Source organism: Denticeps clupeoides, chromosome 4 (assembly GCF_900700375.1).
Source record: "Denticeps clupeoides chromosome 4, fDenClu1.1, whole genome shotgun sequence".
Lineage (NCBI taxonomy): Eukaryota > Metazoa > Chordata > Actinopteri > Clupeiformes > Denticipitidae > Denticeps > Denticeps clupeoides.
In genome coordinates this window covers 23,237,172-23,264,902 of record NC_041710.1, presented here as the reverse complement: position 1 = coordinate 23,264,902, position 27,731 = coordinate 23,237,172, and the positions used below count along the sequence as shown (strand labels likewise).

At 41.1% G+C, this 27,731-nt stretch overlaps 3 protein-coding genes across 4 annotated transcripts; 2 read left to right on the top strand and 1 right to left on the bottom strand.

The window, feature by feature from the left end:
• Nucleotides 1-204: 204 nt before the first annotated feature.
• On the bottom strand, nt 205-3,553 carry LOC114788321 (prostaglandin D2 receptor 2). The gene is made up of 2 exons (XM_028976786.1): nt 3,399-3,553; nt 205-2,008 (listed from the first exon to the last, which is right to left on the bottom strand). The coding sequence occupies exon 2, from the start codon at nt 1,996-1,998 to the stop codon at nt 787-789; it is 1,212 nt and encodes a 403-aa protein (XP_028832619.1). The 5' UTR covers nt 1,999-2,008; nt 3,399-3,553; the 3' UTR covers nt 205-786.
• On the top strand, nt 2,966-12,966 carry LOC114788320 (von Willebrand factor A domain-containing protein 7-like). Of its 2 annotated transcripts, none has more exons than XM_028976784.1 (17): nt 2,966-3,034; nt 5,398-5,589; nt 6,122-6,400; nt 6,628-6,721; nt 8,280-8,408; nt 8,553-8,739; nt 8,819-8,988; nt 9,887-9,999; nt 10,165-10,281; nt 10,414-10,593; nt 10,678-10,810; nt 10,938-11,090; nt 11,302-11,394; nt 11,488-11,756; nt 11,841-11,974; nt 12,163-12,322; nt 12,407-12,966. In XM_028976784.1, the coding sequence occupies exons 1-17, from the start codon at nt 2,981-2,983 to the stop codon at nt 12,827-12,829; spliced, it is 2,880 nt and encodes a 959-aa protein (XP_028832617.1). In that variant the 5' UTR covers nt 2,966-2,980; the 3' UTR covers nt 12,830-12,966. The 2 variants fall into 2 exon arrangements, with proteins under 2 accessions (XP_028832617.1, XP_028832618.1); XM_028976785.1 differs by having other exon boundaries at nt 2,985-3,039.
• LOC114787863 (von Willebrand factor A domain-containing protein 7-like) lies at nt 3,015-27,189 on the top strand. The gene is made up of 17 exons (XM_028975766.1): nt 3,015-5,384; nt 20,157-20,359; nt 20,776-21,054; nt 21,274-21,367; nt 22,524-22,652; nt 23,087-23,273; nt 23,354-23,523; nt 24,192-24,304; nt 24,488-24,604; nt 24,741-24,920; nt 25,005-25,137; nt 25,327-25,479; nt 25,662-25,754; nt 25,848-26,116; nt 26,201-26,334; nt 26,523-26,682; nt 26,767-27,189. Exons 2-17 carry the CDS (start codon nt 20,177-20,179, stop codon nt 27,187-27,189), a joined length of 2,817 nt encoding a protein of 938 aa, XP_028831599.1. The 5' UTR covers nt 3,015-5,384; nt 20,157-20,176.
• The last annotated feature ends 542 nt before the right edge of the window (nt 27,190-27,731 follow it).

Below are 27,731 nucleotides of genomic sequence, written 5' to 3'. Positions count from 1 at the left end.
AGTTTATTAGAATACAAATATAAATATAAATATAACTATCAAGTTTTCTCATGACAAAACGTGTTGTGGCAGGGTGCACAGCAAAGACTGAAGATTTTTTTAATGAACAACAGAAAGCATACAATCCCAAAATAATCACACACAGTATTTAAAAGAGATTTATCAAAAGTTATTGGAATTACATCATCATACACAATTTGCGTAGCTTCTGGTAATCAAATAGTCTCTTGTCACAGTTATTCTATACTGGTGCATACAAGGTAAAGTTAGGTGTAGCACCGTAAAAAAATGTTTTTTTTTTTACATTTAAATGAGTATTAAATGCCTATTATGAATGTGGTGTTTGAAATCTGCTGCCTTTGTATGTCAAGTAAAAAATCTTGACATTGCATTTATGGTGATGTCATGGTGATTTTAATGACCATTTTTTTTTTACAGCAAGTTACCTGTAAAAAAAAAAACGTCCTGTTGTTCCTGAAAGGAGTGCTTGGGTAATCCCAATAAGGTAAGGTAAGGCAACAAGCTCAGTGGTAATTCTACAGAACTGAATTACTTTCCACTCTTTGACACAGATTCAAGCAAAGCAGTGAAACTGAGATTAAAGGACTATGGTATTAACATGGTCAGTAATCTGGCTCAGTCTTCTGGTTAGCAGAAGTCACCAATACTTTTCCTGCATATTAATAATAGGACTGTCTGTCAAAGATAGAGAACAGGCCAAACCTTCCTAAAAAAAGTCAACTGTAGGGAGTCATTTAGTATTGTCCTAAATACACACATTTGCTCTCATGGAGGGAATGGAAATCTGTTTATGCTCCCGGTGTCAGGGGAGCTGGGCATGGTGGGCGAATTCACGTCCGCATGACTTTTCTTCCTTCCAGTCTTCCTCCTTAATATGCCCCCAGCCAGAGACATGGTGTTCCCTTCATCAACCAATCCCTCCAGTAGGCTGAAGATGTTCTGGCGGAAGCGTGTGAAGAAGTGCGGGGAGCTAAATGCGTAGAGCACCGGGTTGAGAATGGGGTTGAGAAACGAAAACGTGGTGGCCATGGGTAGAACCTTCTCCACCAGCTCCAGTCGTTCTGCTGACACAACCACCTCCATCAGGCACAGCACGTGGTAGGGCGCCCAGCACAAGATGAAAGCGGTGATCACTGTAACCACCATCTTGGTGAAGCTGCGTGATAGGCCGGCAGAGCCAGCTCGCCCACTGGATGCCGAAAGGGAAGAAAGGGCTACGGATCCTCCACTGCTAGAAAGGAAAGTCCCACTGTTTTCCCTTTGCCTCCGCCTGTTCCGGGCACGCAGGCTGATGCCAAAGTGGATATAGCTCGCAGCGATAACGGCCAAGGGAAAAACAAAGGCTAGCAAGAACTTAGAGACCGCCGTGGCTGTCTGACGCACCTGGCAATCACTGGCCAGTCTTCCTGGAGCAGAGTAAAGGGCAAAATTGTGATAGCACAAATTCCGTTTGTCTTCCCTGAGGGTGACATCTCGAAAGAAGAAGTAGGGGAAGCTGTTGAAGGCCGCCCAGGACCACCCAATGGCACAGATCTTCCAGGCAGCGGCCACGGAGCGGTGGTTCTGGCTCCATACGGGTCGTGTGATCAGCATGCAGCGATCCAGAGAGATTGCAGCAAGCAGAAAGGCAGAGACGAACATGTTGAGGAAAAAGATGGAAGCGTAGATGGAGCAGAGGGGCCGTCCCAGCTCCCAGCTGTGCTGCTTGTGGAGATAATGGGTGAAAAGTGGAAGAGTGAGCGTTGCCAAAAAATCCGACATTGCCAAATTGATAACCCAGATGGCAGCTACTGTTTTGCGTCTTAGACGGAAACCCAGCACCCACAGGATCAGCGCGTTCTCCAGGATCCCCACACAGGACACCAGGCCAAGGATGGATACGAGCATAGGTGTGACATTCGTGTCCAGGGACTGATTTAGCATAGATTTCAGCAGAGGACAGTACTCTTGAGGGGCAGATGCGTTGAGAGCAGCCATGGCAGAGGTGCTAAACAGGGGCAGACAGACCGAGAGGAAACGTGAGCAGACATCATAACCACATCACAATAAAGGTGGACCGACTCCTGCCTCTTAGTAATCCCATGAGCTGTGGCCTGGTGTTTCTGGAGGAGCGTCCAGATTTTTGCTAACCCTGATGATGTTGCATAAATGCATTTAAAGCCTTTCAAATAACGTACCCACCTTTTAATGTGATCTACAATGTGTACAATTTAACTAAAAATAACAAACAAATATGTTCATAGGCAGTTATTAGCCTAGTGTGACAATGGGTTAGTGCACACTTATGCAATCAATGCCATGATATGCTTTTTTCCCAAACAGATTTGTTTGTTATTGAACAGGTTATAGGCCACATTGAAGGCAGGAAATACATAAAAAAACTGGCATTTTGACAAGGGTGTGCACTCTTAAAATGTTGCTTACAACTGCATCTTCTCAGTGGCTGCTGTGTGTAAGGGTTTTTGGATGGTCTCAGCCAGCCACTAATTCACGCAATTGAGAAGGTTTGTCAGTCATTAAGTTTCATTATCATGCAATAAGCCTGCATGCACATTGCATGCCCATCTCTGGTCTAGACAGATATCTTGCCTCCCCAGACTATTTTAATCTGCTGTTTATGTGTGAACATCATGCTGCTACTGGAAAAGGCTGAAAGGATGGGATGATAGCTATCAGTAAACCAACCACATGTGTTGTTGTGGAATAGTCAGATCAGTGGATACGTTTCATAAAATAAAAAAAGAAGCTCTTTGTGTGATATTCACAGATATCCTTAACCACCAGCCCCAGGCAACTACCCATTGTCAGACCAGGCACATCATCGGCACATCATCACCAAACTGTGTTTTTGCTTTCACGCATTTGATTCATGTGCATGCTTTTCACATAGTGTGAACAACTAAAGGTAACCTAAAGAGTTAAAAGTTGAGTTTCCTGTTGGAACTGCCGTTACGAGAGCATGTTAAAGCCTGTCTTCAACAGTGCCATTTCAAACAAGGGTACTTCTGCACAGGTGAGGTAAGTTTGGATAGCCACCATTAACCAACATTTTTCATGGAAAATATATCCTATCTCACTGAAAAGCAATAATAACACCATGAACCTTGGTAAAAAAAAAAAAATTGGTATTTGTTATATTAAATGATTATCATCTAGTGTGCATAATTGGTATTTTTTATAGCTCTATGCCAAGACTTGCCAATCAACAAAATGTACCTGCTTGACATGTCTGAACAAGCTCATCTTCACACAGTATCATAGTATATAGTATTCTTCAATAGTGCGTAGCTACACAAACTGCTAATAAATTTGAAATTATAATGTCAAAAAGTCTAAGAATTAGTGCAGTGCTCTAGAGATGTCTGGACTATACTCACTTGTGTGTTTCTCCTTTTCCTGTTTTCTAGTGTTCCATGAAATTGTTGTTTTGTATCTAACGCTGAGTTGAAGCCATGGCGTCGTTTTTTTAATGTTTTTCACCTCGTCCTTTCCCCCAACTCATATACCTAAGGGGAGGAGCACTGGAGGCGGCAGGTGCTAAAATGTTGTGCCACAATGGGTCTGACTCAATGGGTTTTGTTTTTGCACGACTGTGTATCTAGGAATGTGCATGCAGATAGATATGACATGAAAGGCCAAGTGCACCTTTTGCTATCAAAATCTTGTTGGTTGATTTGACCAAAAACGTTACAGAAAATGTTACAGAGGCAAGCTTGAATCTTGCAGTTAGGATTTAGAAGAATTAATTATTGATTAATAAAAATAAAAAAAGAATTGATGAGTTAATGGCTGTCATATTACTTGGTTTCTAACATCCTGAATTGATCATGATAAAATGGCCCAATGGCCTCTTGTAGCTAATTGTTTTATTGTTCATTTATATCCCCAACTAAATAAAAAAATAGATTTTCATGTATATAAAGATTTACAACCTACAGCAAAAAGAGGATAGTTATGAGATAAAGTAGGTTAAAGCCTAAAGGGAAGAACACTTGCCTATAAAGCAGAAGGTTCAAACTAAGAAAAAATTATGTCCCTGAGCAAGACACTTACCCGTGAGTGTCTCCAGGGACACTGCCCCTGTAACTACCAATTGTAATTTGCCCAATGCCATTAATGACTAGGCCAATAAAAAAATTATTGGGTAGAGCCATCTAGTGGTAGACAGCTGTTATGTCTGGACCTGCCTTTACTTTGCATGATTATTATCACCAATATCATGCACACACAATAATACAAAAACCAGAAACAAGTGAGAGATTCTTCTGGAAAACAAAACTCTATTAATGATGTACCTTTTGTAGATAACACTTAAGTAGTTAACACATAGACATTTCAAAGCAATAGCTCCCACGCCCACAAGAAAATCAACCTAGTGGGTAACACACTCGCCTATGAACCAGAAGACCCAGGTTCAAAACCCACTTACTACCATTGTGTCCCTGAGCAAGACACTTAACCCTGAGTGTCTCCAGGGGGACTGTCAATATAACTACTGATTGTTAGTCGCTCTGGATAAGGCTGTAAATGTAAATGTAAATGTTAGGTCAAAATACCTGCTTGTGCCGGTGTGCTGGCCTGTAATTAACATTGATGTATTAGTGTTAGAGAAAAAATACAATAAAACATTCTGATGATTATATGATTCTGATGATTATATTGGTTTTGTGAATCCAACTCAAAAAATTCTCATATAAATCATTCCCCGGTTCATCTCAACTCATAAAATGTAACAATATTTAGTCAGAGCTTAATTGTAGTAACCATGTATCTGGCTGTAAGGTGGAATAGGATAGGGTGGGATCTGTGTCATGTGGTTAACATGGCACATGATTTCTTCTGGTGTATAGCATATGATGGACATTTCCTGTGCCTTCCTTCACACCTGAGCATGACCGTTATAACAGCATATCTGAAAATATTCAAATGGTTCGATCGAGAGAAAACTGCCAAAAATGGTTTAAATGTTTTTTTATGAAACATGTCCTTTTGGTCAATCACTTAGAGACTACTAAAGGACTACAATTCTGTGGCGCCTTGAAAGGCTCCTATTCGAGGGTCAGTGATAAGCAGCCACCTGCCACCTCAGCCAGTATATCTCCACCCAGCCTACCCTATAAATAGGAAAAAACACAAAGTACTCAATCACTGCCCAGAACCCAAGATTTGTAGGTCCTGGTGTTCCGTTAGAAAAGAGGTAAGTCCAAGACCAAATTGAGTTAAGATTGCAATAAATTATTATAATTTTAGGATATCACTTTAGACTGGCTATCACTATATACATATGGCTGCCTGAAAATGTGATAAAAATGGATTACCTGTACAAACATATATTATGTTTAACATAACATAATCTAATTAAAATCTTGTGTGCAGGCAGTGAAGATGTCATCAGCATGGACCTTGGCTCTGCTAGCACTAATGCTGGCAGGCCAGAGCCAGGGGTTTGTGACAATCGATGGGAGCATTTCCACCCACACCACCATCACAGCCACTGCCATGCTAAACAAGATCACAGAGGTGTGCAAAGCTGTGGCCGAGTCTGAGAACAGGGAGTTCAGACCCACGGTGAGGTGCTTTTTTGTGTTCTTTAAACAGAAATGTATTAAGGGATCTTACTTGGGAAATTTAAAAGAATGTGTGTTTTTTCATAAAATAAATAATACATTACCATTGAGAATTTCATGGAGATTTAAGGACAATTGATGTTGCCAGAACTATGGTTATAATGTCTATGGTAGCTGGAAATGGCTGTTAATGATTGGAATATCTACAAAAAAATGTATGAGAGGCCCATTATCAGACACTAATGTTTTTATTCATGATATATTTGAAATGTTTAATTTTTTCATGTAAAACAAGGTAGTGTGTATTCTGCTTACTATAACAAAAGGAGTAGATTAAACAATAGGTGGTAGTAACACACTCGCCTATGAACCAGAAGACCCAGGTTCAAATCCCACTTACTACCATTGTGTCCCTGAGCAAGACACTTAACCCTAAGTTGCTCCAGGGGGACTGTCCCTGTAACTACTGATTGTAAATCGCTCTGCATAAATGTAAATGAAAATGTGTTAAAAGTAATTTCTTATTTTTTCAGGGCTCCTCACCAGAGGAACTACTGACAGCATGTCTGGGAACGGCTACCGGTTTGGTGTCAGCTGCCAAGTTCCGTACAGCCCACAACCAGATCTATATGAAGAACAGCATGGTGGACCGTGACTTTGCCAACAGTCCCCCACACCACGTCAACAGTGAAGCCTTCATTCAGGCGCGCAGCCTGATCGCTGAGGGCATGACCAGCGTCAAGGCCAACATCGAAATGAAGAACTTCCAGGCAGCCAGAGAGACGCTGGGCCGCGTCTGTCACACCGTCCAGGTGATTTTCATTTTATTTTAATATTGAAATTAAATTGCTGTCAGTCTGAAGAGACTCCCTTTGAGCTTTTAAATTAATTTCATAATTAGTAACCAAATCAGGCAGTTGCATTATGCAAATAAAAAAGAACAATATTGCCTGATCAGGTAAAAGAGTTCAATTGTAATTACTATTATTTGAAAATAGGTATAGTAATGTCAACCTGTCAAACATGTTTCTGTCTCCAGGATTTTTATAGCCACAGTAACTGGGTGGAGTTGGGAAACACGGGACCCTATACTAACCTAATCCGACCAGACCTTCCCATTGGCAATCTTGCAGGTACAGGATATACAGCAGCATCTTTATTTTGAAAACTTATTTACATTTACAGCATTTGTCAGACGCCCTTATCCAGAGCGACTTACAATCAGTAGTTACAGGGACAGTCCCCCTGGAGCAACGTAGGATTAAGTGTCTTGCTCAAGGACACAATGGTGGTAAGTGTCATGATCCGGTCCGAAAAGGGTTGTTATGTGAAATGGTCCCTAATCGTTTTCACCTGTGTCAAATGTATAAAGCTGCCCTGTTCGTTTCTGTTCGCCGTCAGGTCTTTGATATGTTACATGTTCACCAACTCGGATGTCTCCCCTGTCCTGTCCCCGGTTTCGTGAAGTCGTGCGATTGTGTCCTTCTTTCTTGTCCAGTTTCGTCATCGTCTCCGTTCACCTGCCTCGTCATGCCACCATGGTTATGTCAAAAAGACATGAACGCGCATTTGGACGCAGCAGAAGGCACCCCGCTGAGATCAAAGGAGCCGCGACTCGCCGGGAGGACGCCACCAGCTTCCTTGTCCCTGGCCAGCCTTGGCTTCATTTCCCGCAGGATCCCGACCCCTGCCTCTCAGTCCCGTGTGTGGTGGTGTTGAAGGTGGGACATTCAGCGGGGCAAGCCGGAGATTGACCGTGAGCGCACTGGCCCGAAGCCGTCTGTGCAGGACTACCGCCGCTCGTCCATTATGAATACTGGACCAGTCATCCTTCATTTATCATTCATCTCAGCTGTTCTCATCTCATTTCATATCTTATCTCATCTAATCGTCCACTCGAACCATTAAGACTCAGTGTATGGACTTCCCTTCTTCCTTCGTGGACTGATTTACCTGGCCCGCGGGGGTCGTGCCTAAGAAGGGGGGTAGTGTCATGATCCTGTCCGAAAGGGGTTACTGTCATGTGTAATGTTCCCTAATCGTTTTCACCTGTGTCGAATGTATAAAGCTGCCCTGTTTGTTTCTGTTGGCGGTCCGGTCTTTGATATGTTACATGTGCACCAACGTCTCGGATGTCTCCCCTTTCCTGTTCTTCACCCATTAAACCCTGGTTTCGTGACGTTTCGTGACGTCTCCGTTCACCTGCCTCATCATGCCGGTGAACCATGGTTGTGTCAGTAAGTGAACCTTCTGGTTCATAGGCGAGTGTGTTACTGAAATGATAACCTTTGTGTTGTATTGAACTTTGCTTGGGCAAAAACCAAGGCAGCCACTGTTTAATCCAGTGGTTCCCAAACTTTTTTTCCCTGAAGCCCCCCTGCCTGTGTCCAAAACAAGGCAGGAACCCCAATACCCAATTCCTTCTATACATGCTTCCATTCTCCTTGTGGAATTGAATGAGTTTAAATGTGAACCTATTGGGTGTGTTAGTAACACACCCATTTTATAAATAAAATGTTTACAAATATAATTTTGGTAAGCTCACAACCTCAGTGCAGATGAAATTGTGTGGACCTCCAGGGCGGTTGTGAACCCCACGTTGGGAACCACTGGTTTAGAGCCACATTTATAAATTTTTGAATTTGGACACACCAGTCACTGGTACATTATATTATGGGTTTTTTTTTGCAGATATTGACACTGCTACCTGCTCTGACTGTAGCACTGGCACATGTTCAAATCCAATCCTGCCTTCCATCATAAATGAGAAGAAGCTTACCTCAGGCTACATGGGGCTCTTCTCTGCAGAAAAACCAAAAGGTACAGGATTGTCATGCTTGGCAAAAGTGTCCCATGGTTTTATTTTAACAGTATGAAATAGATTATTCGGCATTAAACTTTCCAATAGATTATTGTATTGTAATAGTGTATTGCTCATTTTCTGGCCATTATTTCTGACCATAGGCAAGTGCAGCCATGGTGGGGCAGCTGACCTGACCAGTACCCAAGTACCCCGGGGAGGCATCAGCAAAGATGAGCGCCATCCCCACAATGCGGTCCTGCATGATAAAGCTGTCAATGCAGCAATACAGGCTACCCTACAGCTTCTGGAGGACATCCGCGGTGCCTCCGGCAACCAGGACTTCCTGCGGTACACCGGCGGACAATTTGTACAGTGTACTGGAGACAAAAAAAAAAGTATTTTAAAAATAATGTGTCTTCATTCTTAGGCTCATGGGCATTGCACGTTCTTCCGTACTGTCCTTTGTGATCGACACCACCGGCAGTATGTCAGATGACATTGCTGAGGCAAAAAGGGTTGCAAACAACATCATCGACACCAAGAAGGGTACACAGGATGAGCCATCAGAATACATCCTCGTCCCGTTCAATGACCCTGGTGAGGGCCTTATCCCATTTTAATGTGTTTGGCTGATTACCATTCACTTCAAGCACTAGTTTTTGTTTTGTCAGCGCCGCATACATGATTTTAGTTAAAAGAGATTTTAACAGCAGTGTTGTGACAGTGTTATAAAACATGCTATAAAACCATGTTTGCATTTTATCATGACGTTGTGTAACAATGTTCAAAAAAAAAAAAAATACTTGTTAAAAATTTTAATGTTCAGATATTTAAAATGAAAAGATAGGAGGAGATTGAGAGAAAGAATGGAATGCAGTCTGTGTGATAGGTTGCCTGGAAGAAAGGTTGGAAGATTAAAAAATGTCAAAGCAGCAACTACTGGAAAGGAACCTACATAATAAAAAAACTGCAAATCATTGTACAGATTAGGATGAATGAACACAGCACAAATTCACTAGTACAAAATGAATACAATACAGAATTATTGTAAGCACAGATATATTACACTGTCAGGATTGCCTGCAGCTGGGCTCCACACCTGACTCCAATCCTGACGCCCCATAAATGCCGGAAGTTTCCGCCCCTTCTGGGTCTCTGGCATTTTCGTGGACTCTGCACGAACTTGACCTGGTTTTGTTTCATATGTGTTTTGAGTTCTGGCAATCGCCACACGCCTACGGGTTAGTTTGTGTTTTTCCCTTTTATTTCCCGTTTTTGGCCACCGCGCCATTGTTTATTTGTATTTGTTTGTTTATGAATAAAACCCCTTCCCAACATGTCAGACCTCTGCGCTTCCTTCCCTTGTAAGTCCGTAGTCGTGACATACACAAATATATCTGTACAAATTATTACTTAATAGTGTCATACACAATCATGTGGTAAAACAAAACATATCAGCCGGGGCTGTAAAAAAATAGTATTTTTTTGGTTGCAGCCTTTGGACCACTGATTAGGACAACTGACCCTGAGAAGATGAAGTCGGAGATCTCTCGTCTCATAGCCACAGGAGGTGGAGATGAGCCAGAAATGTGTCTCTCAGGACTACAAGTAAGGTTAAAACAACGAAGGTGATCACATTGCAAGTACAGTTAGGATCCCATCTTCCTGGTGATTGCATCCTGTGTTGTCTCTTATTATTTAATCACCTTCTTGTATTTACTGCAGGTTTGTGATATAGGTGTGTGTAAATTGCTTTCTTTTCAATGCTTTTAGTTGGCTCTGACAGGTGCACCCTCCTCCTCCAACATCTACGTGTTCACTGATGCCACAGCAAAGGACGAGCATCTGGAGCCAAACATTTTCGCCCTCATCAAGAGCACCAAATCAACAGTAAGCATGTCCTTCCCAACTGCCGCTGTACCTCTTCTTGTCCTCAACTTATCTTCTATATGCCAGACTCCTTTCCTTCACTCTCAGTGCATCTTCCTTAAAACGTGTACGGAATCCTATTTATCCATTCAGGTTTCCTTTTTACTCACAACTACAATGAGAAGCACCAGGTCCATTGCAGACACAAGCCGCTCTGCATTTCGTTTATATTATGACCTGGCTTTGGCCTCGGGTGGAGAGACCATTGAGGTTTCCAAAACCAATCTACCACAGGCTACTGATATCATTGTGGACACCTCCACCTCTGCTTTGGTGAGCTGGGGACATTTTTGCCATGACTAGCACATTTATTCGAGGAAAAAAAATGTCATTCATTTATATAATCTCCCCCATCAGGTAACGGTTGTCCAGAGAGACAGGAACCCTGGTACAGTTGAGACCTTCTCCTTCCTTCTGGACGACTCACTGTCCAATGTGACTGCATACATTACAGGAACATCCCTGACATTCACTCTGATTAGCCCATCAGGTTAGGAAATGTAGCTTTACCTGTTGCTGCTGTGTCATTATACTGCCCTGGACAGTCAGCTTGTCCATGTCTATATATGCTCTTATCAGACATCCCCCAAAAATCTTTTGTCCCCATCACTTCCTAGGATTGAGCCAACAGTATACCAACCCAAATGGTCCTCTAGGTACCATTCAAACTGTTGGAAATCTGTACAGAATCAGACTTAACATGGTGAACATCACTGGATTGTGGAAAATTGACATAAATTCCAAGGAGGCGTACACACTTAAAGTGACAGGTAAGGTTCCTTAAAAACCTGCAAAATCCTAGTATTCGTTCATGAGAACATAAGAACTATTTCATACTGCGAGTACAGTTTGAACATATGTAGAAATATGTTTTTGGATGAACACTGTATGGAGCCGTTAGAATAATGACATTGTTATTAACAGGCACATTTTTTTTTTCCTTTGTGTGAATTTGGTTTTTGCAAATATTGGCCGTCACAGGTCAAAGTGCCACTACTTTCATTTATGACTTTGTGGAGAAGTTCCAAGGAGCTCACCCAGGCTATGCAGTCATCACTGGCCTGCCTCAAGCAGGTAAGGATAACTGGCCACTTTACCACCGACTTTCTCAGATACGGAATGTACCACCGCAATGTTTACTCATGTCCTCGTGTTGTACATGTTCAGGTATGCCCACCATGCTGTTACTTTCACTAACTGGCCAGAATGGGCCAGCGAACTTGAAGGTGAGGGAGGCAGCGTTGATTCAGGTATCAGGTTCGACGGTGTCCGATGGCAAAGTAGAGGAAATGGGCGGGGGCGATTACCTGGTTACAGTGAACAGCGTCCCCAGTGGTGAGTTTGTGGTGTTGCTGAAAGGAGAGGATATCTCGACCTCTAGCCAATTTCAGAGGCAGTCCACCACCCAGATGTCAGTCTCCAAAGTCTCCATTAATGTGAGTCTATTGCAGCAAAAATGATACTCAATAACATTTTATACAATAACAAGTTTTAATTTGTAATTTTTTCTTACTTTTCAGGCTGTTGTTGACAGAAACATGGAACCAGGACAGAACTTTAAAATGCATTTCACTGTCAGCAACAATGTCACAGGAACCAAATTCACGATTCGTGCCAGCAACGACAGAAACTTCGAAATGAAATCGAGTAGCAGGTTAGGGTGTTTAAGTAATCACTAATACAGAGACACTTTCACTGTGCATGAAATATTGCTTATATGCTTAGCACCTTAACACAGTGGTTGTAGGTGGGATATGAATTAATTGTTGAACCAATTGTTCACTTGAACAGTGTGACAACACGTACTTGATAGTCCATGACTCTTGTTTTATGTTAACACAGTATTACCAGTACAGGGAGTGGCATGGCTGACGGTCTGGTGGACATTAATGTTCCTGCCAACACTCCCTCGGGCACAGATGTCACTCTGACCATCGAGGCAGAAGTAACAGGAACCACCGACTCCAACTTTGCTGTGCTGCGCCTTTCTGTGGTTAAGAACGTAAGTGAACAATAAAGAATGGAATTAAATTAATCTGAAAAGTAATAGTTCCTCAACGGTTTGGTCTGTTTGTTTTTCTTCTAGGTAACAGAATTTACTCCTCCAACATGTGAGGTGATTGGGGTGAACAATACCTGCCAAACAAACTGCAGCTGGAACTCCTGGGACCTCACAGTAAACATCACAGATGGCAACGGCACCGGTGTGGATAAGATTTGGATACAGCAAGGCAGTGCTGACCTGATTTACAGTTCTACAAACAGTGATGGGGTCAAGGTATATAAGAACACCTACCGCTCTTCTTGTTGCTCACCCAACCTCCAGCTGTCTGTTACTGACAAGGAGGGGAATGTTGGAACCTGCTTCTACTCCATCAGAGTTCCTACTGCAAAAATAAAAGCACTCACAAACACGCCCAATGCTGGACCACCCTCTCTCGGCTTGGCCACTCAACTCTGGGCATTTTTGCTCATTTCAGTGGTGTCAGTGGTGCAGGACTTTCTCTAATAATCACTCAAAGAACAAAACTTAAATGTATTTTTCACACATACAAGTCCAAACGAATATTCAATAGTGATTTTCCGTATCAATCAGCTACTATCAACATCATATCTTTTGTTTAAATAAAATATATAAAACACAAAGCGTTGCTCTTTTTTCAGTTGCTTCTTACAGTCCAAAATGCCAGACATTATGTTAAACCAAAACTGCATTAACTACATTAAAGAGACTTAATGAACAACACAACACAAGAAAATCATAGAAAGATTAAGACATACAAAACAAAGTGTTCAAAATATTATTGTTAACATTACAAATGACCACAATACATTGAAATATTTGCCTCAAGATAACTTTTTTTTTTTTATTCTACCTTCAGCTGCTCACATTAGAGGTCACCACATTGGATCAGTTGTCTCCATTTCTCCTGTTTTCCAGATGCTAAACAAGGTTCATTTATTTATTTATAAAAAAGGCTGGTCAGTGTCCCATGTTTACATTTACATTTACCGCATTACATTTACAAACAGTAGTTACAGGGACAGTACGCCTGGAGACACTGTCTTGCTCAGGGACACAGTGTTCGCTGTGTATATTCACTAAGTATAACTATAGTCAATCCAGGTGATACTCTGACATGATACATCCATAGACTGCAGTTTATTAGCAGTCTGTGACACTATGCATGTTGTGTTCTGACATGAGGTGGGCAGACCGAATGAACCTCACTCGACGGAGTGGAATACGCTTCTCCCTCTTAAAATTGCCCCTTTGCTGCAATGTGGGCAGCTATAGCGCTTCTCCCCTCTGTGCATTTGCATGTGCACGTTCAGCGCCATCCGGTGCTTGAATGACTTGGTGCATAGAGTGCAGCTGAAGCTCCACAAGAATATGGTGGTGCCAGTTAAGACCTCGGATGCAAGGAGAAGTCTCCCCGCATGTTTCACAGTAATACGGTCTTTCACCAGTATGTAGCCTCCAGTGATTCTCCAGGGCAGATGCATTACAGAACCTGTCCACACTCTTCACACTGGTTTTTGAGTGGTGGGTTTTTTTCCTAGGTTGTGAAGTTCTCTGCGAACATTTCCTATGTTCAGCAGTCACATCATTCACTAATCTATGGTGTGGTGGTTTTGATTGTAGTGTCTTCCTTGTTATGGTTCACCATTTACATACAATCTACATACAAACCTCGCACAGACACCATATATTCCTCATGCATCGACATATAAACCTCGCACATACACCATACACCATGTGTGAGGTTTGTATGTAGATCCGTGAGGAATATATGGTGTATGTGTGAGGTTTGTATGTAGATATGTGAGGAATATATGGTGTATGTGTGAGGTTTGTATGTAGATGTGTGAGGAATATATGGTGTATGTGTGAGGTTTGTATGTAGATATGTGAGGAATATATGGTGTATGTGTGAGGTTTGTATGTAGATGTGTGAGGAATATATGGTGTATGTGTGAGGTTTGTATGTAGATATGTGAGGAATATATGGTGTATGTGTGAGGTTTGTATGTAGATATGTGAGGAATACATGGTGCATGTGTGAGGTTTGTATGTAGACATGTGAGGAATATATGGTGCAAGTGTGAGGTTTGTATGTAGATGTGTGAGGAATATAGGGTGTGTGTGTGTGTGTGTGTGTGTGAGGTTTGCATGTAGATGCGTGAGGAATATATGGTGCATGTGTGAGGTTTGTATGTAGATGTGTGAGGAATATATGGTGTATGTGTGAGGTTTGTATGTAGATCCGTGAGGAATTTATGGTGTCTGTGTGAGGTTTGCATGTAGATGCGTGAGGAATATATGGTGCAAGTGTGAGGTTTGTATGTAGATGTGTGAGGAATGTATGGTGCATGTGTGAGGTTTGTATGTAGATGTGTGAGGAATATATGGTGTATGTGTGAGGTTTGTATGTAGATGTGTGAGGAATATATGGTGTATGTGTGAGGTTTGTATGTAGATGTGTGAGGAATATATGGTGTATGTGTGAGGTTTGTATGTAGATGTGTGAGGAATATATGGTGCATGTGTGAGGTTTGTATGTAGATGTGTGAGGAATATATGGTGCATGTGTGAGGTTTGTATGTAGATGTGTGAGGAATATATGGTGTATGTGTGAGGTTTGTATGTAGATGTGTGAGGAATATATGGTGTATGTGTGAGGTTTGTATGTAGATGTGTGAGGAATATATGTTGTATGTGTGAGGTTTGTATGTAGATGTGTGAGGAATATATGGTGTCTGTGCGAGGTTTGTATGTAGATGTGTGAGGAATATATGTTGTATGTGTGAGGTTTGTATGTAGATGTGTGAGGAATATATGGTGTCTGTGCGAGGTTTGTATGTAGATCCGTGAGGAATATATGGTGTCTGTGTGAGGTTTGTATGTAGATGTGTGAGGAATATATGGTGTATGTGTGAGGTTTGTATGTAGATGTGTGAGGAATATATGGTGTATGTGTGAGGTTTGTATGTAGATGTGTGAGGAATATATGTTGTATGTGTGAGGTTTGTATGTAGATGTGTGAGGAATATATGGTGTCTGTGCGAGGTTTGTATGTAGATCCGTGAGGAATATATGGTGTCTGTGTGAGGTTTGTATGTAGATGTGTGAGGAATATATGGTGTATGTGTGAGGTTTGTATGTAGATGTGTGAGGAATATATGGTGTATGTGTGAGGTTTGTATGTAGATGTGTGAGGAATATATGTTGTATGTGTGAGGTTTGTATGTAGATGTGTGAGGAATATATGGTGTCTGTGCGAGGTTTGTATGTAGATCCGTGAGGAATATATGGTGTCTGTGTGAGGTTTGTATGTAGATCCGTGAGGAATATATGGTGTCTGTGTGAGGTTTGCATGTAGATGCGTGAGGAATATATGGTGCAAGTGTGAGGTTTGTATGTAGATGTGTGAGGAATGTATGGTGCATGTGTGAGGTTTGTATGTAGATGTGTGAGGAATATATGGTGTATGTGTGAGGTTTGTATGTAGATGTGTGAGGAATATATGGTGTATGTGTGAGGTTTGTATGTAGATATGTGAGGAATATATGGTGTATGTGTGAGGTTTGTATGTAGATGTGTAGACCTGTAGACCCGTTTCCTCACGCATCTACATACAAACCTCACGCCTCATATTGGTTTGCATTTTCGTACGTGGATAATGTCTTCTTCAAGCTTTCATTCCCTTTTCTGATTCTGACCATTTCTTCTCTTTGCGCGTTAACCTTATTGTCTAAGGGCCTTGGAGAACGTTGTTCATAATGAAACTTTTGCTTGCCAAATTGTCCGTATTTCTTCTGTGGTGTGAGTGTTGACACACACAGCAGGGCAGTGAACAGAACAGTGAACACAGGTTCACGTCTAGTACACTTCTACATGTAGGGATTTAAAGTAATTACACATTACATACAATCACATGGGAAATAATTTTCTCTTTCTCTTATTTATTGTCAAAGTGACTTTTTTTCCGCTGGTCTATTTTAAGCAATATTACTGACAATACACAATGTAATAAATATCATTATTTTACTGCTGAACGTTTTATTAACACATTAAAATATTGTGCAAATAAAAACAGTCTAATTACTTCAATGTGGACATAATTTGTAACAGCGTTATAAAAATGTATTCAAGACTATTGATTAATATTATTTTGATTAATATGATTTTGCTTCCTCCCGAAACAGGCTTGGTTTACAAACGACTTCGTCCTGACCATTTTGTCCCACTCACCGAGCCGTACCGGAAGTTCCCGTGTGGATCCCACACTTGCCTTGCGTTTAGTATCTGTTACGGTTTTCATACATCGCATATGATTGATTTAGATTTTTGAGAATGCTTCAGTTTCTACAGGTCCCGAACCTGTTTTATGCGGCACCAGAATGCGGTCCCGTTCACATGCTGGATTAGCCAGCTAGCTGGCTGCCGTCCGGCACGCAGCCAGAAACTTGTTCTTGTTCTCACTGAACAGCAATAATAACATCATGAACATTGAAAAAAATGTGGCATTTGTTACAGTAAATGATTATCATCTAGTGTGCATAATTGGTATTTTTTATAGCTCTATGCCAAGACTTGCCAATCAACAAAATGTACCTGCTTGACATGTCTGAACAAGCTCATCTTCACACAGTATCATAGTATATAGTATTCTTCAATAGTGCGTAGCTACACAAACTGATATTAAATGTGAAATTATAATGTCAAAAAGTCTAAGAACTAGTGCAGTGCTCTAGAGATGTCCGGGCTATACTCACTTGTGTGTTTTCTAGTGTTCCATGAAATTGTTGTTTTGTATCTAACGCTGAGTTGAAGCCATGGCGTCGTTTTTTTAATCTTTTTCACTTTGTCCTTTCCCCCAACTCATATACCTAAGGGGAAGAGCACTGGAGGCAGCAGGTGCTAAAATGTTCTAACAATGCACTAACAATATTCTGACTCAATGGGTTTTGTTTTTGCATGACTGTGTATCTAGGAATGTGCATGTAGATAGATATGACATGAAAGGCCAAGTGCACCTTTTGCTATCAAAATCTTGTTGGTTGATTTGGTCCAAAAAGTTTCAGAGAATCAAGGCAAGCTTGAATCTTGCATTTAGTATTTAGAAGAATGAATGATTGATTAATAAAAATAAAAAAAGAATTTATGAGTTAATGGCTGTCATATTACTTGGTTTCTAACATCCTGAATAGATCATGATAAAATGGCTAATTATTTTATTGTTCATCGATTTCCATGTATATAAAGATTTACAACCTACAGCAAAAAGAGGATAGTTATGAGATCAATTAGGTATGGTTATAGCCTAAAGGGAAGAACACGTGCCTATGAACCAGAAGGTTCAAACCCAACTTAATAAAATGATGATGTCCCTGAGCAAGACACTTACCCGTGAGTGTCTCCAGGGACACTGTCCCTGTAACTACCGACTGTAATTTGCTAAATGCCATTAATGACTAGGCCAATAAAAAATGTATTGGGTAGAGCCATCTAGTGGTAGACAGCTGTTATGTCTGGACCTGCCTTTACTTCGAATGATTATTATCACCAATATCATACATATGTGGCCGGGATGTTATGGAAAATGATTGTATGTATGTTGTGAACTCCAACAATACTTATTGTAATTGTAAGCTACGGGGTTCACATGATTTTCTGTGTAATTGTGGGTGGGAACGAACATTTTGGTTTCACATTGTTTGTGTGGTCAGGGTTATATTAATGGCGCACTCTATAGCTCACGTTGACGTGTAGTTACCTCAGTGTTCTGGGGGGCAGCGGAGAGGGGTGAGACGCGCGTCTCCATATTATCTGGTGTATATAGGTGTATTAAAGTTAGTAATGTTATGCTATGTTGTTGGTATTATGCTCTGTAATATAAGCGCATGTGGCGTTGTGCCGCACACGCGGTTCTGAAAAGAAAAAAAGAAACTTTATTCGCCACCACGTGTTAGCAGAAGCATGTGTCTTGTAGGATGAGAGGAGGGCCGCGACGTGCGTGAACGTTTGCCACTGACTGTACCCTGCTGTGTTCCCACAGGTATGTTAAATGTGAAATGTATGTAATGTAGCCACTATACGATCGTCATTTTCTTTTTTTTAATTCTATTTTATTTTTCTCTGTTTTACTGTCGTTTAATGTCACTGTTTGGCTCACCTGTAAATAGTTGTACATTTAATGACTGAGTTACTGGTGGAATTCATGTGGTGGGTTATTTTATGTATTTTATTTAATTCTATTTTACAAGTTGTATTGACGGGCAGTTGCCTCAGTGTGCTGCGGGAGCAGAGAGGGGATGAGAGGAGGGCCGCGACGTGCGTAAACGTACCCTGACAGTACCCTGCTGTGTTACCACAAAAATAAAATCTCCCTTTTGACACCAACTGATGTGCATGGGTGATTGAATGCTGGGGTGCATCCGTTACACACACACAAAAATACAAAAACCAGAAACAAGTGAGAGATTCTTCTGGAAAACAAAACTCTATTAATGATTTATATTTATATCTACGGCATTTAGCAGACGTCCTTATCCAGAGCGACTTACAATCAGTATTTACAGGGAGTTACAAGGATAAGTGTCTTGCTCAGGGGCACAATGGTAGTAAGTGGGATTTGAACCCGGGTCTTCTGGTTCATAGGCGAGTGTGTTACCCACTAGGCTACTACCACCCAAGATAACACTTAAGTAGTTAACACATTGACATTTTAAAGCAATAGCTCCCCCGCCCACAAGAAAATCAACCAAGGGTTCATTATTAATCTGTTAGGGTGGTAGTAGCCTAGTGGTTCGATAGAGAGATGTTTTTTATGAAACATGCCCTTTTGGTCAATCATTTAGAGACTACTAAAGGCCCACACCCTGGGATTCCAACATTGAATGATAACACTTATGACTGTATGACTGACATCACATATAATTCTGTGGTGCCTTGATATATTTGAATGATATATTTGATATATAATTATATATTTGATTTATAAGGATATATAATGATATAAAATTATATATTTGAAATGTTTAATGGAAAACAAGATAGTGTGCATTCTGCTTACTATAACAAAAGGAGTTGATTAAACAGTAGTGTTAAAAGTAATTTCACCAGAGGAACTACTGTCAGCATGTCTGGGAACGGCTACCGGTCTGGTGTCAGCTGCCAAGTTCCGTACAGCCCTCAAGCAGATCTATATGGAGAACTGCATGGTGGACCGTGACTTTGTCAACAGTCCCCCACACCACGTCAACAGTGAAGCCTTCATTCAGGCACGCAGCCTGATCTCTGAGGGCATATCTGAAAATATTCAAATGGTTCGATAGAGAGAAAACTGCAAAAAATTGGTTTAAATGTTTTTTATGAAATATGCCCTTTTGGTCAATCATTTAGAGACTACTAAAGGCCCACACCCTGGGCTTCCCACATTGAATGATAACACTTATGACTGTATGACTGACAAACTGGGTTTACATCACATACAATGCTGTGGCGCCTTGAAAGGCTCCTATTCGAGGGTCAGTGATAAGCAGCCACCTGCCACCTCAGCCAGTATATCTCCACCCAACCCACACTATAAATAGGAAAAAACGCAAAGTACTCAATCACTGCCCAGAACCCAAGATTTGGAGGTCCTGGTATTTCGTGAGAGAAGAGGTAAGTCCAAGACCAAATTGAGTTAATATTGCAATAAATTATTTGAATTTTAGATAGATATCATTTTAGACTGGCTATCACTATATACATATGGCTGCATGAAAATGCATTACCTGTAGAAACATATTATGAACATTATAAGGTGAATAATGATCTAATTAAAATCTTGTGAAGGCAGTGAAGATGTCATCAGCATGGACCTTGGCTCTGCTAGCACTAATGCTGGCAGGCCAGAGCCAGGGGTTTGTGCCAATTGGTGGGAGCATTTCCACCCACACCACCATCACAGGCAATGCCGTGCTAAACAAGATCACAGAGGTGTGCAAAGCTGTGGCCGAGTCTGAGGACAGGGAGTTCAGGCCCACGGTGAGGTGCTTTTTTGTGTTCTTTAAACAGAAATGTATTAAGGGATCTTGGGAATTTTTTTTAAAAGTTTGAAAAAAATGTCTGGTTTTTCATTAAAAAAAATACATTGCCATTGAAAATTTCATTTAAGGACAATTATATTTTTGTGATATTATGTCAAGTAAAATGACTGATTGATAAAACATATTGCCAGAACTATGGTTGTAAATGTCTATGGTAGCTGGAAATGGCTGTTAATGATTGGAATATCTACATAAATGTATAAGAGGTCCATTATCAGACACTAATGTTTTTATTCATGATATATTTGAAATGTTTAATATTTTTTCATGGAAAACAAGGTAGTGTGCATTCTGCTTACTATAACAAAAGGAGTAGATTAAACAGTAGTGTTAAAATATTTTTTTTTTTTTCAGGGCTCCTCACCAGAGGAACTGCTGACAGCATGTCTGGGAACGGCTACCGGTTTGGTGTCAGCTGCCAAGTTCCGTACAGCCCTCAACCAGATCTATATGGAGAACAGTATGGTGGACCGTGACTTTGCCAACAGTCCCCCACACCACGTCAACAGTGAAGCGTTCATTCAGGCGCGCAGCCTGATCGCTGAGGGCATGACCAGCGTCAAGGCCAACATCCGCATGCAGAACTTCCAGGCAGCCAGAGAGACGCTGGGCCGCGTCTGTCACACCGTCCAGGTGATTGTCATTTTATTTTAATATTGAAATTAAATTGATGTCAGTCTGAAGAGACTCCCTTTGAGCTTTTAAATTAATTTCATAATTAGTAACCAAATCAGGCAGTTGCATTATGCAAATAAAAAAGAACAATATTGCCTGATCAGGTAAAAGAGTTCAATTGTAATTACTATTATTTGAAAATAGGTATAGTAATGTCAAACATGCTTCTGCCTCCAGGATTTTTACAGCCACAGTAACTGGGTGGAGTTGGGAAACACGGGACCCTATACTAACCTAATCCGACCAGACCTTCCCATTGGCAATCTTGCAGGTACAGGATATACAGCAGCATCTTTATTTGAAAGCGATAACGTGCAATTAGACATGCTTGTAAAATGAGTCATAAAGCAATGAACAGATTTTACAGGGATGTACGTACATTTCTACTCAGCCATGATGTCTGTAATCAGGGTTATACAGTTAAGGGAGAGGCTAAATGCTGAACTTGAAGGACTACTTATTCTACATTTATGACATTTGTCAGACGCCCTTATCCAGAGCGACTTACAATCAGTAGTTACAGGAACAGTCCCCCCTGGAGGGTTAAGTGTCTTGCTATACGAGCTTAACAACAACACGTCATAGAACTCTAATACACTCCAGCAATTTCACTTTCAATCACTTCTGGACTCAATCCCCCCAGAATCCTTGCACAAACTTTTTATTACTTATTTTTACTTTTACTCTTGCACAATTTTTTTTTACTTTTTCCTTTCACTTCACTCATTTGCACACCTTCACCCTAGCTGTTACACATATTTTATATTTTATGTAAAAAAAAAAACCATAACATTTGGTTATGTTTGCAATATTTGCATGTTGGTTCATTGTATACTTGCAATATTTGCAAAATTGAGGTCTATAGCAGTCACTAAAGCATTTCACTGCATATTATACCGTGTATGACTGTGTATGTGACAAATAAAATTTTAATTAGAATTTTGCTACTACCACCCTACCCATTCTACTGAAATGATAACCTTTGTGTTGCATTGAACTTTGCTTGGGCAAAAAGCAAGGCAGCCACTGTTTAATCCAGTGGTTACCAAACGTTTTTTCCCTGAAGCCCCCCTGCCTGTGTCTAAGACAAGGCAGGACCCCCAATACCCAATTACTTCCATACACGCTTCCATTCTCCTTGTGGAATTTAATGAGTTTAATTATGAACAAAAAATTGTATTTGGAGCTTTGATTTTCCTATTGGTTGTGTTATTAGGATTTTATAAATGTAACGTTTACAAATATAATTTTGGTTAGCTCACAACCTCAGTGCAGATGAAATTGTGTGGACCTCCCACGTTGGGAACCACTGGTTTAGAGCCACATTTATAAATTTTTGAATAATAAGGTATATCCACATTTTGTGAATAGTATTGGTTGGACACACCAGTCACTGGTACATTATATTATGTTTTTTTTTTTTGCAGATATTGACACTGCTACCTGCTCTGACTGTAGCACTGGCACATGTTCAAATCCAATCCTGCCTTCCATCATAAATGAGAAGAAGCTTACCTCAGGCTACATGGGGCTCTTCTCTGCAGAAAAACCAAAAGGTACAGGATTCTCATAAAGCAGCACACAGGTTCATCTAAGTTGCTGCGGTTTAAACCAAATACACAGAGTAGGGTAAGCGTGGTGTCTGCAACCTCATTGACCCGCAGATGAGCCCTTAACCCTGTTAGACAAACATGCCGGACATTCCGCAGTCTCACTCACATTTACACATCAGAGCATAAATATTCCACCTATTCTAATCTATTGCTCATATCTTGGTATTATCAGATAATGCTTTCAATGAAAGATCTGTGTGTTAAGGTTGGCACCCGTTTTATTCACTTGCTGGTAAACCGATTGTCATGCTTGGCAAAAGTGTCCCATGGTTTTATTTTAACAGTATGAAATACATTATTCAGCATTAAACTTTCCAATAGATTATTGTATTGTAATAGTGTATTGCTCATTTTCTGGCCATTATTTCTGACCATAGGCAAGTGCAGTCATGGTGGGGCAGCTGACCTGACCAGTACCCAAGTACCCCGGGGAGGCATCAGCAAAGATGAGCGTCATCCCCACAATGCGGTCCTGCATGATAAAGCTGTCAATGCAGCAACACAGGCTACCCTACAGCTTCTGGAGGACATCCGCGGTGCCTCCGGCAACCAGGACTTCCTGCGGTACACCGGCGGACAATTTGTACAGTGTACTGGAGACAAAAAAAAAAGTATTTTAAAAAATAATGTGTCTTCATTCCCAGGCTCATGGGCATTGCACGTTCTTCCGTACTGTCCTTTGTGATCGACACCACCGGCAGTATGTCAGATGACATTGCTGAGGCAAAAAGGGTTGCAAACAACATCATCGACACCAAGAAGGGTACACAGGATGAGCCATCAGAATACATCCTCGTCCCGTTCAATGACCCTGGTGAGGGCCTTATCCCATTTTAATGTGTTTGGCTGATTACCATTCACTTCAAGCACTAGTTTTTGTTTTGTCAGCGCTGCATACATGATTTTAGTTAAAAGAGATTTTTTTAACAGCCGTGTTGTGACAGTGTTATAAAACATGCTATAAAACCATGTTCGCATTTTATGAGCATGACGTCGTGTAAGAATGTTCAGAAAAATTCTAAAAATACTGATTAAATTTTTTTTATGTTCAGATATTTAAAATGAAAAGATAGGAGGAGATTGAGAGAAAGAATGGAATGCAGTCTGTGTGATAGGTTGCCTGGAAGAAAGGTTGGAAGATTAAAAATGTCAAAGAAGCAACTACTGGAAAGGAACCTACATAATAAAAAACTGCAAATCATTGTACAGATTAGGATGAATGAACACAGCACAAATTCACTAGTACAAAATGAATACAATACAGAATTATTGTAAGCACAGATATATTACACAAATATATCTGTACAAATTATTACTTAATAGTGTCATGCACAATCATGTGGTAAAACAAAACTCACCCCAGGGGAAGGGATAAAATATTGCCTCCACATCTTGTACATGGCAATTATTAGTGGTCATTAACTCTACACACACTTGGCATATCAGCCGGGGCTGTAAAAAATAGTGTTTTTTTGGTTGCAGCCTTTGGACCACTGATTAGGACAACTGACCCTGAGAAGATGAAGTCGGAGATCTCTCGTCTCACAGCCACAGGAGGTGGAGATGAGCCAGAAATGTGTCTCTCAGGACTACAAGTAAGGTTAAAACAACAAAGGTGATCACATTGCAAGTACAGTTAGGATCCCATCTTCCTGTTGATTGCATCCTGTGTTGTCTCTTATTATTTAACCACCTTCTTGTATTTACTGCAGGTTTGTGATATTGGTGCGTGTAAATCCAAAAATCCCTCTTGTCTTTTTTCTTTTCAATGCTTTTAGTTGGCTCTGACAGGTGCACCCTCCTCCTCCAACATCTATGTCTTCACTGATGCCACAGCAAAGGACATGTCTCTGGAACGAACCATTATCGCCCTCATCAAGAGCACCAAATCAACAGTAAGCATGTCCTTCCCAACTGTCGCTGTTCCACTTCTTGTCCTCAACGTATCTGCTTCTATATGCCAGACTCTCACTGCATCTTCCTTAAAAACTTGTACATGATCTGTTTAAATTTAGCTATTTATCCATTCAGGTTTCCTTTTTCATCACAACTAAAAAGAGAAGCACCAGGTCCATCGCAGACACAAACCGCTCTGCATTTCGTTTATATTATGACCTGGCTTTGGCCTCGGGTGGAGAGGCCATTGAGGTTTCCAAAACCAATCTACCACAGGCTACTGATATCATTGTGGACACCTCCACCTCTGCTTTGGTGAGTTGGGGACATTTTTGCCATGACTAGCACATTTATTCGAGGAAAAAAAATGTCATTGATTTATATAATCTCCCCCCTCAGGTAACAGTTGTCCAGAGAGACAGGAACCCTGGTACAGTTGAGACCTTCTCCTTCCTTCTGGACGACTCATTGTCCAATGTGACTGCATACATTACAGGAACATCCCTGACATTCACTCTGATTAGCCCATCAGGTTAGGAAATGTAGCTTTACCTGTTGCTGCCATGACTGCTGTGATCTGTCAGACATTAAAATAGCTTGAAGAACACTAGCCAGCAAGGCAGACGTGTCATTATACTGCCCTGGACAGTCAGCTTGTCCATGTCTATATATGCTCTTATCAGACATCCCCCAAAAATCTTTTGTCCCCATCACTTCCTAGGATTGAGCCAACAGTATACCAACCCAAATGGTCCTCTAGGTACCATTCAAACTGTTGGAAACCTGTACAGAATCAGACTTAACACGGTGAACATTACTGGATTGTGGAAAATTGACATAAATTCCAAGGAGGCGTACACACTTAAAGTGACAGGTAAGGTTCCTTCAACCTTGGGAAAAACTATTTCATACTGCGAGTACAGTTTGAACATATGTAGAAATATGTTTTTGGATGAACACCGTATGGAGCCGTTAGAATAATGACATTGTTATTAACAGGCACATTTTTTTTTTCCTTTGTGTGAATTTGGTTTTTGCAAATATTGGCCGTCACAGGTCAAAGTGCCACTACTTTCATTTATGACTTTGTGGAGAAGTTCCAAGGAGCTCACCCAGGCTATGCAGTCATCACTGGCCTGCCTCAAGCAGGTAAGGATAACTGGCCACTTTACCACCGACTTTCTCAGATACGGAATGTACCACCACAATGTTTACTCATGTCCTCGTGTTGTACATGTTCAGGTATGCCCACCATGCTGTTACTTTCACTAACTGGCCAGAATGGGCCAGCGAACTTGAAGGTGAGCGAGGCAGCGTTGATTCAGGTATCAGGTTCGACGGTGTCCGATGGCAAAGTAGAGGAAATGGGCGGGGGCGATTACCTGGTCACAGTGAACAGCGTCCCCAGTGGTGAGTTTGTGGTGTTGCTGAAAGGAGAGGATATCTCGACCTCTAGCCAATTTCAGAGGCAGTCCACCACCCAGATGTCAGTCTCCAAAGTCTCCATTAATGTGAGTCTATTGCAGCAAAAATGGTACTCAATAACATTTTATACAATAACAAGTTTTAATTTGTAATTTTTTCTTACTTTTCAGGCTGTTGTTGACAGAAACATGGAACCAGGACAGAACTTTAAAATGCATTTCACTGTCAGCAACAATGTCACAGGAACCAAGTTCACGATTCGTGCCAGCAATGACAGAAACTTCGAAATGAAATCGAGTAGCAGGTTAGGGTGTTTAAGTAATCACTAATACAGAGACACTTTCACTGTGCATGAAATATTGCTTATATGCTTTGCACCTTAACACAGTGGCTGTAGGTGGGATATGAATTAATTGTTGAACCAATTGTTCACTTGAACAGTGTGACAACACGTACTTGATAGTCCATGACTCTTGTTTTATGTCAACACAGTATTACCAGTACAGGGAGTGGCATGGCTGACGGTCTGGTGGACATTAATGTTCCTGCCAACACTCCCTCGGGCACAGATGTCACTCTGACCATCGAGGCAGAAGTAACAGGAACCACCGACTCCAACTTTGCTGTGCTGCGCCTTTCTGTGGTTAAGAACGTAAGTGAACAATAAAGGATGGAATGAAATTAATCTGAAAAGTTATAGATCATCAATTGTGTGGTCTGTTTGTTTTTCTTCTAGGTAACAGATTTTACTCCTCCAACATGTGAGGTGATTGGGGTGAACAATACCTGCCAAACAAACTGCAGCTGGAACTCCTGGGACCTCACAGTAAACATCACAGATGGCAACGGCACTGGTGTGGATAAGATTTGGATACAGCAAGGCAGTGCTGACCTGATTTACAGTTCTACAAACAGTGATGGGGTCAAGGTATATAAGAACACCTACCGCTCTTCTTGTTGCTCACCCAACCTCCAGCTGTCTGTTACTGACAAGGAGGGGAATGTTGGAACCTGCTTTTACTCCATCAGAGTTCCTACTACGACTATAAAAGCACCCACAACCACGCCCAATGCTGGACCACCCTCTCTCGGCTTGGCCACTCCACTCTGGGCATTTTTGCTCATTTCAGTGGTGTCAGTGGTGCAGGACTTTCTCTAATAATCACTCAAAGAACAAAACTTAAATGTATTTGTCTTACCTACAAGTCCAAACAAATATTCAATAGTGATTTTCCTTATCAATCAGCTACTATCAACATCATATCTTTTGTTTAAATAAAATATATAAAACACAAAGTGTTGCTCTTTTTTCAGTTGCTTCTTACAGTCCAAAATGCCAGACATTATGTTAAACCAAAACTGCATTAACTACATTAAAGAGACTTAATGAACAACACAACAAAATCATGGAAAGATTAAGCTGCTCACATTAGAGGTCACCACATTGGATCAGTTGTCTCAATTTCTCCCATTTTCCAGGTGCTAAAAATGGTTCATTTATTTATTTGCACGGTGCACACAGTGAAATTTGTCCTCTGCATTTAACCCATCACCCTGAGTGAACAGTGGGCAGCTATGACAGGCACCCGGGGAGCAGTGTGTGGGGACAGTGCTTTGCTCAGTGGCACCTCAGTGGCACCTTGGCGGATCGGGATTCGAACAGGCAACCTTCTGATTACGGGGCCGCTTCTTTAACCGCTA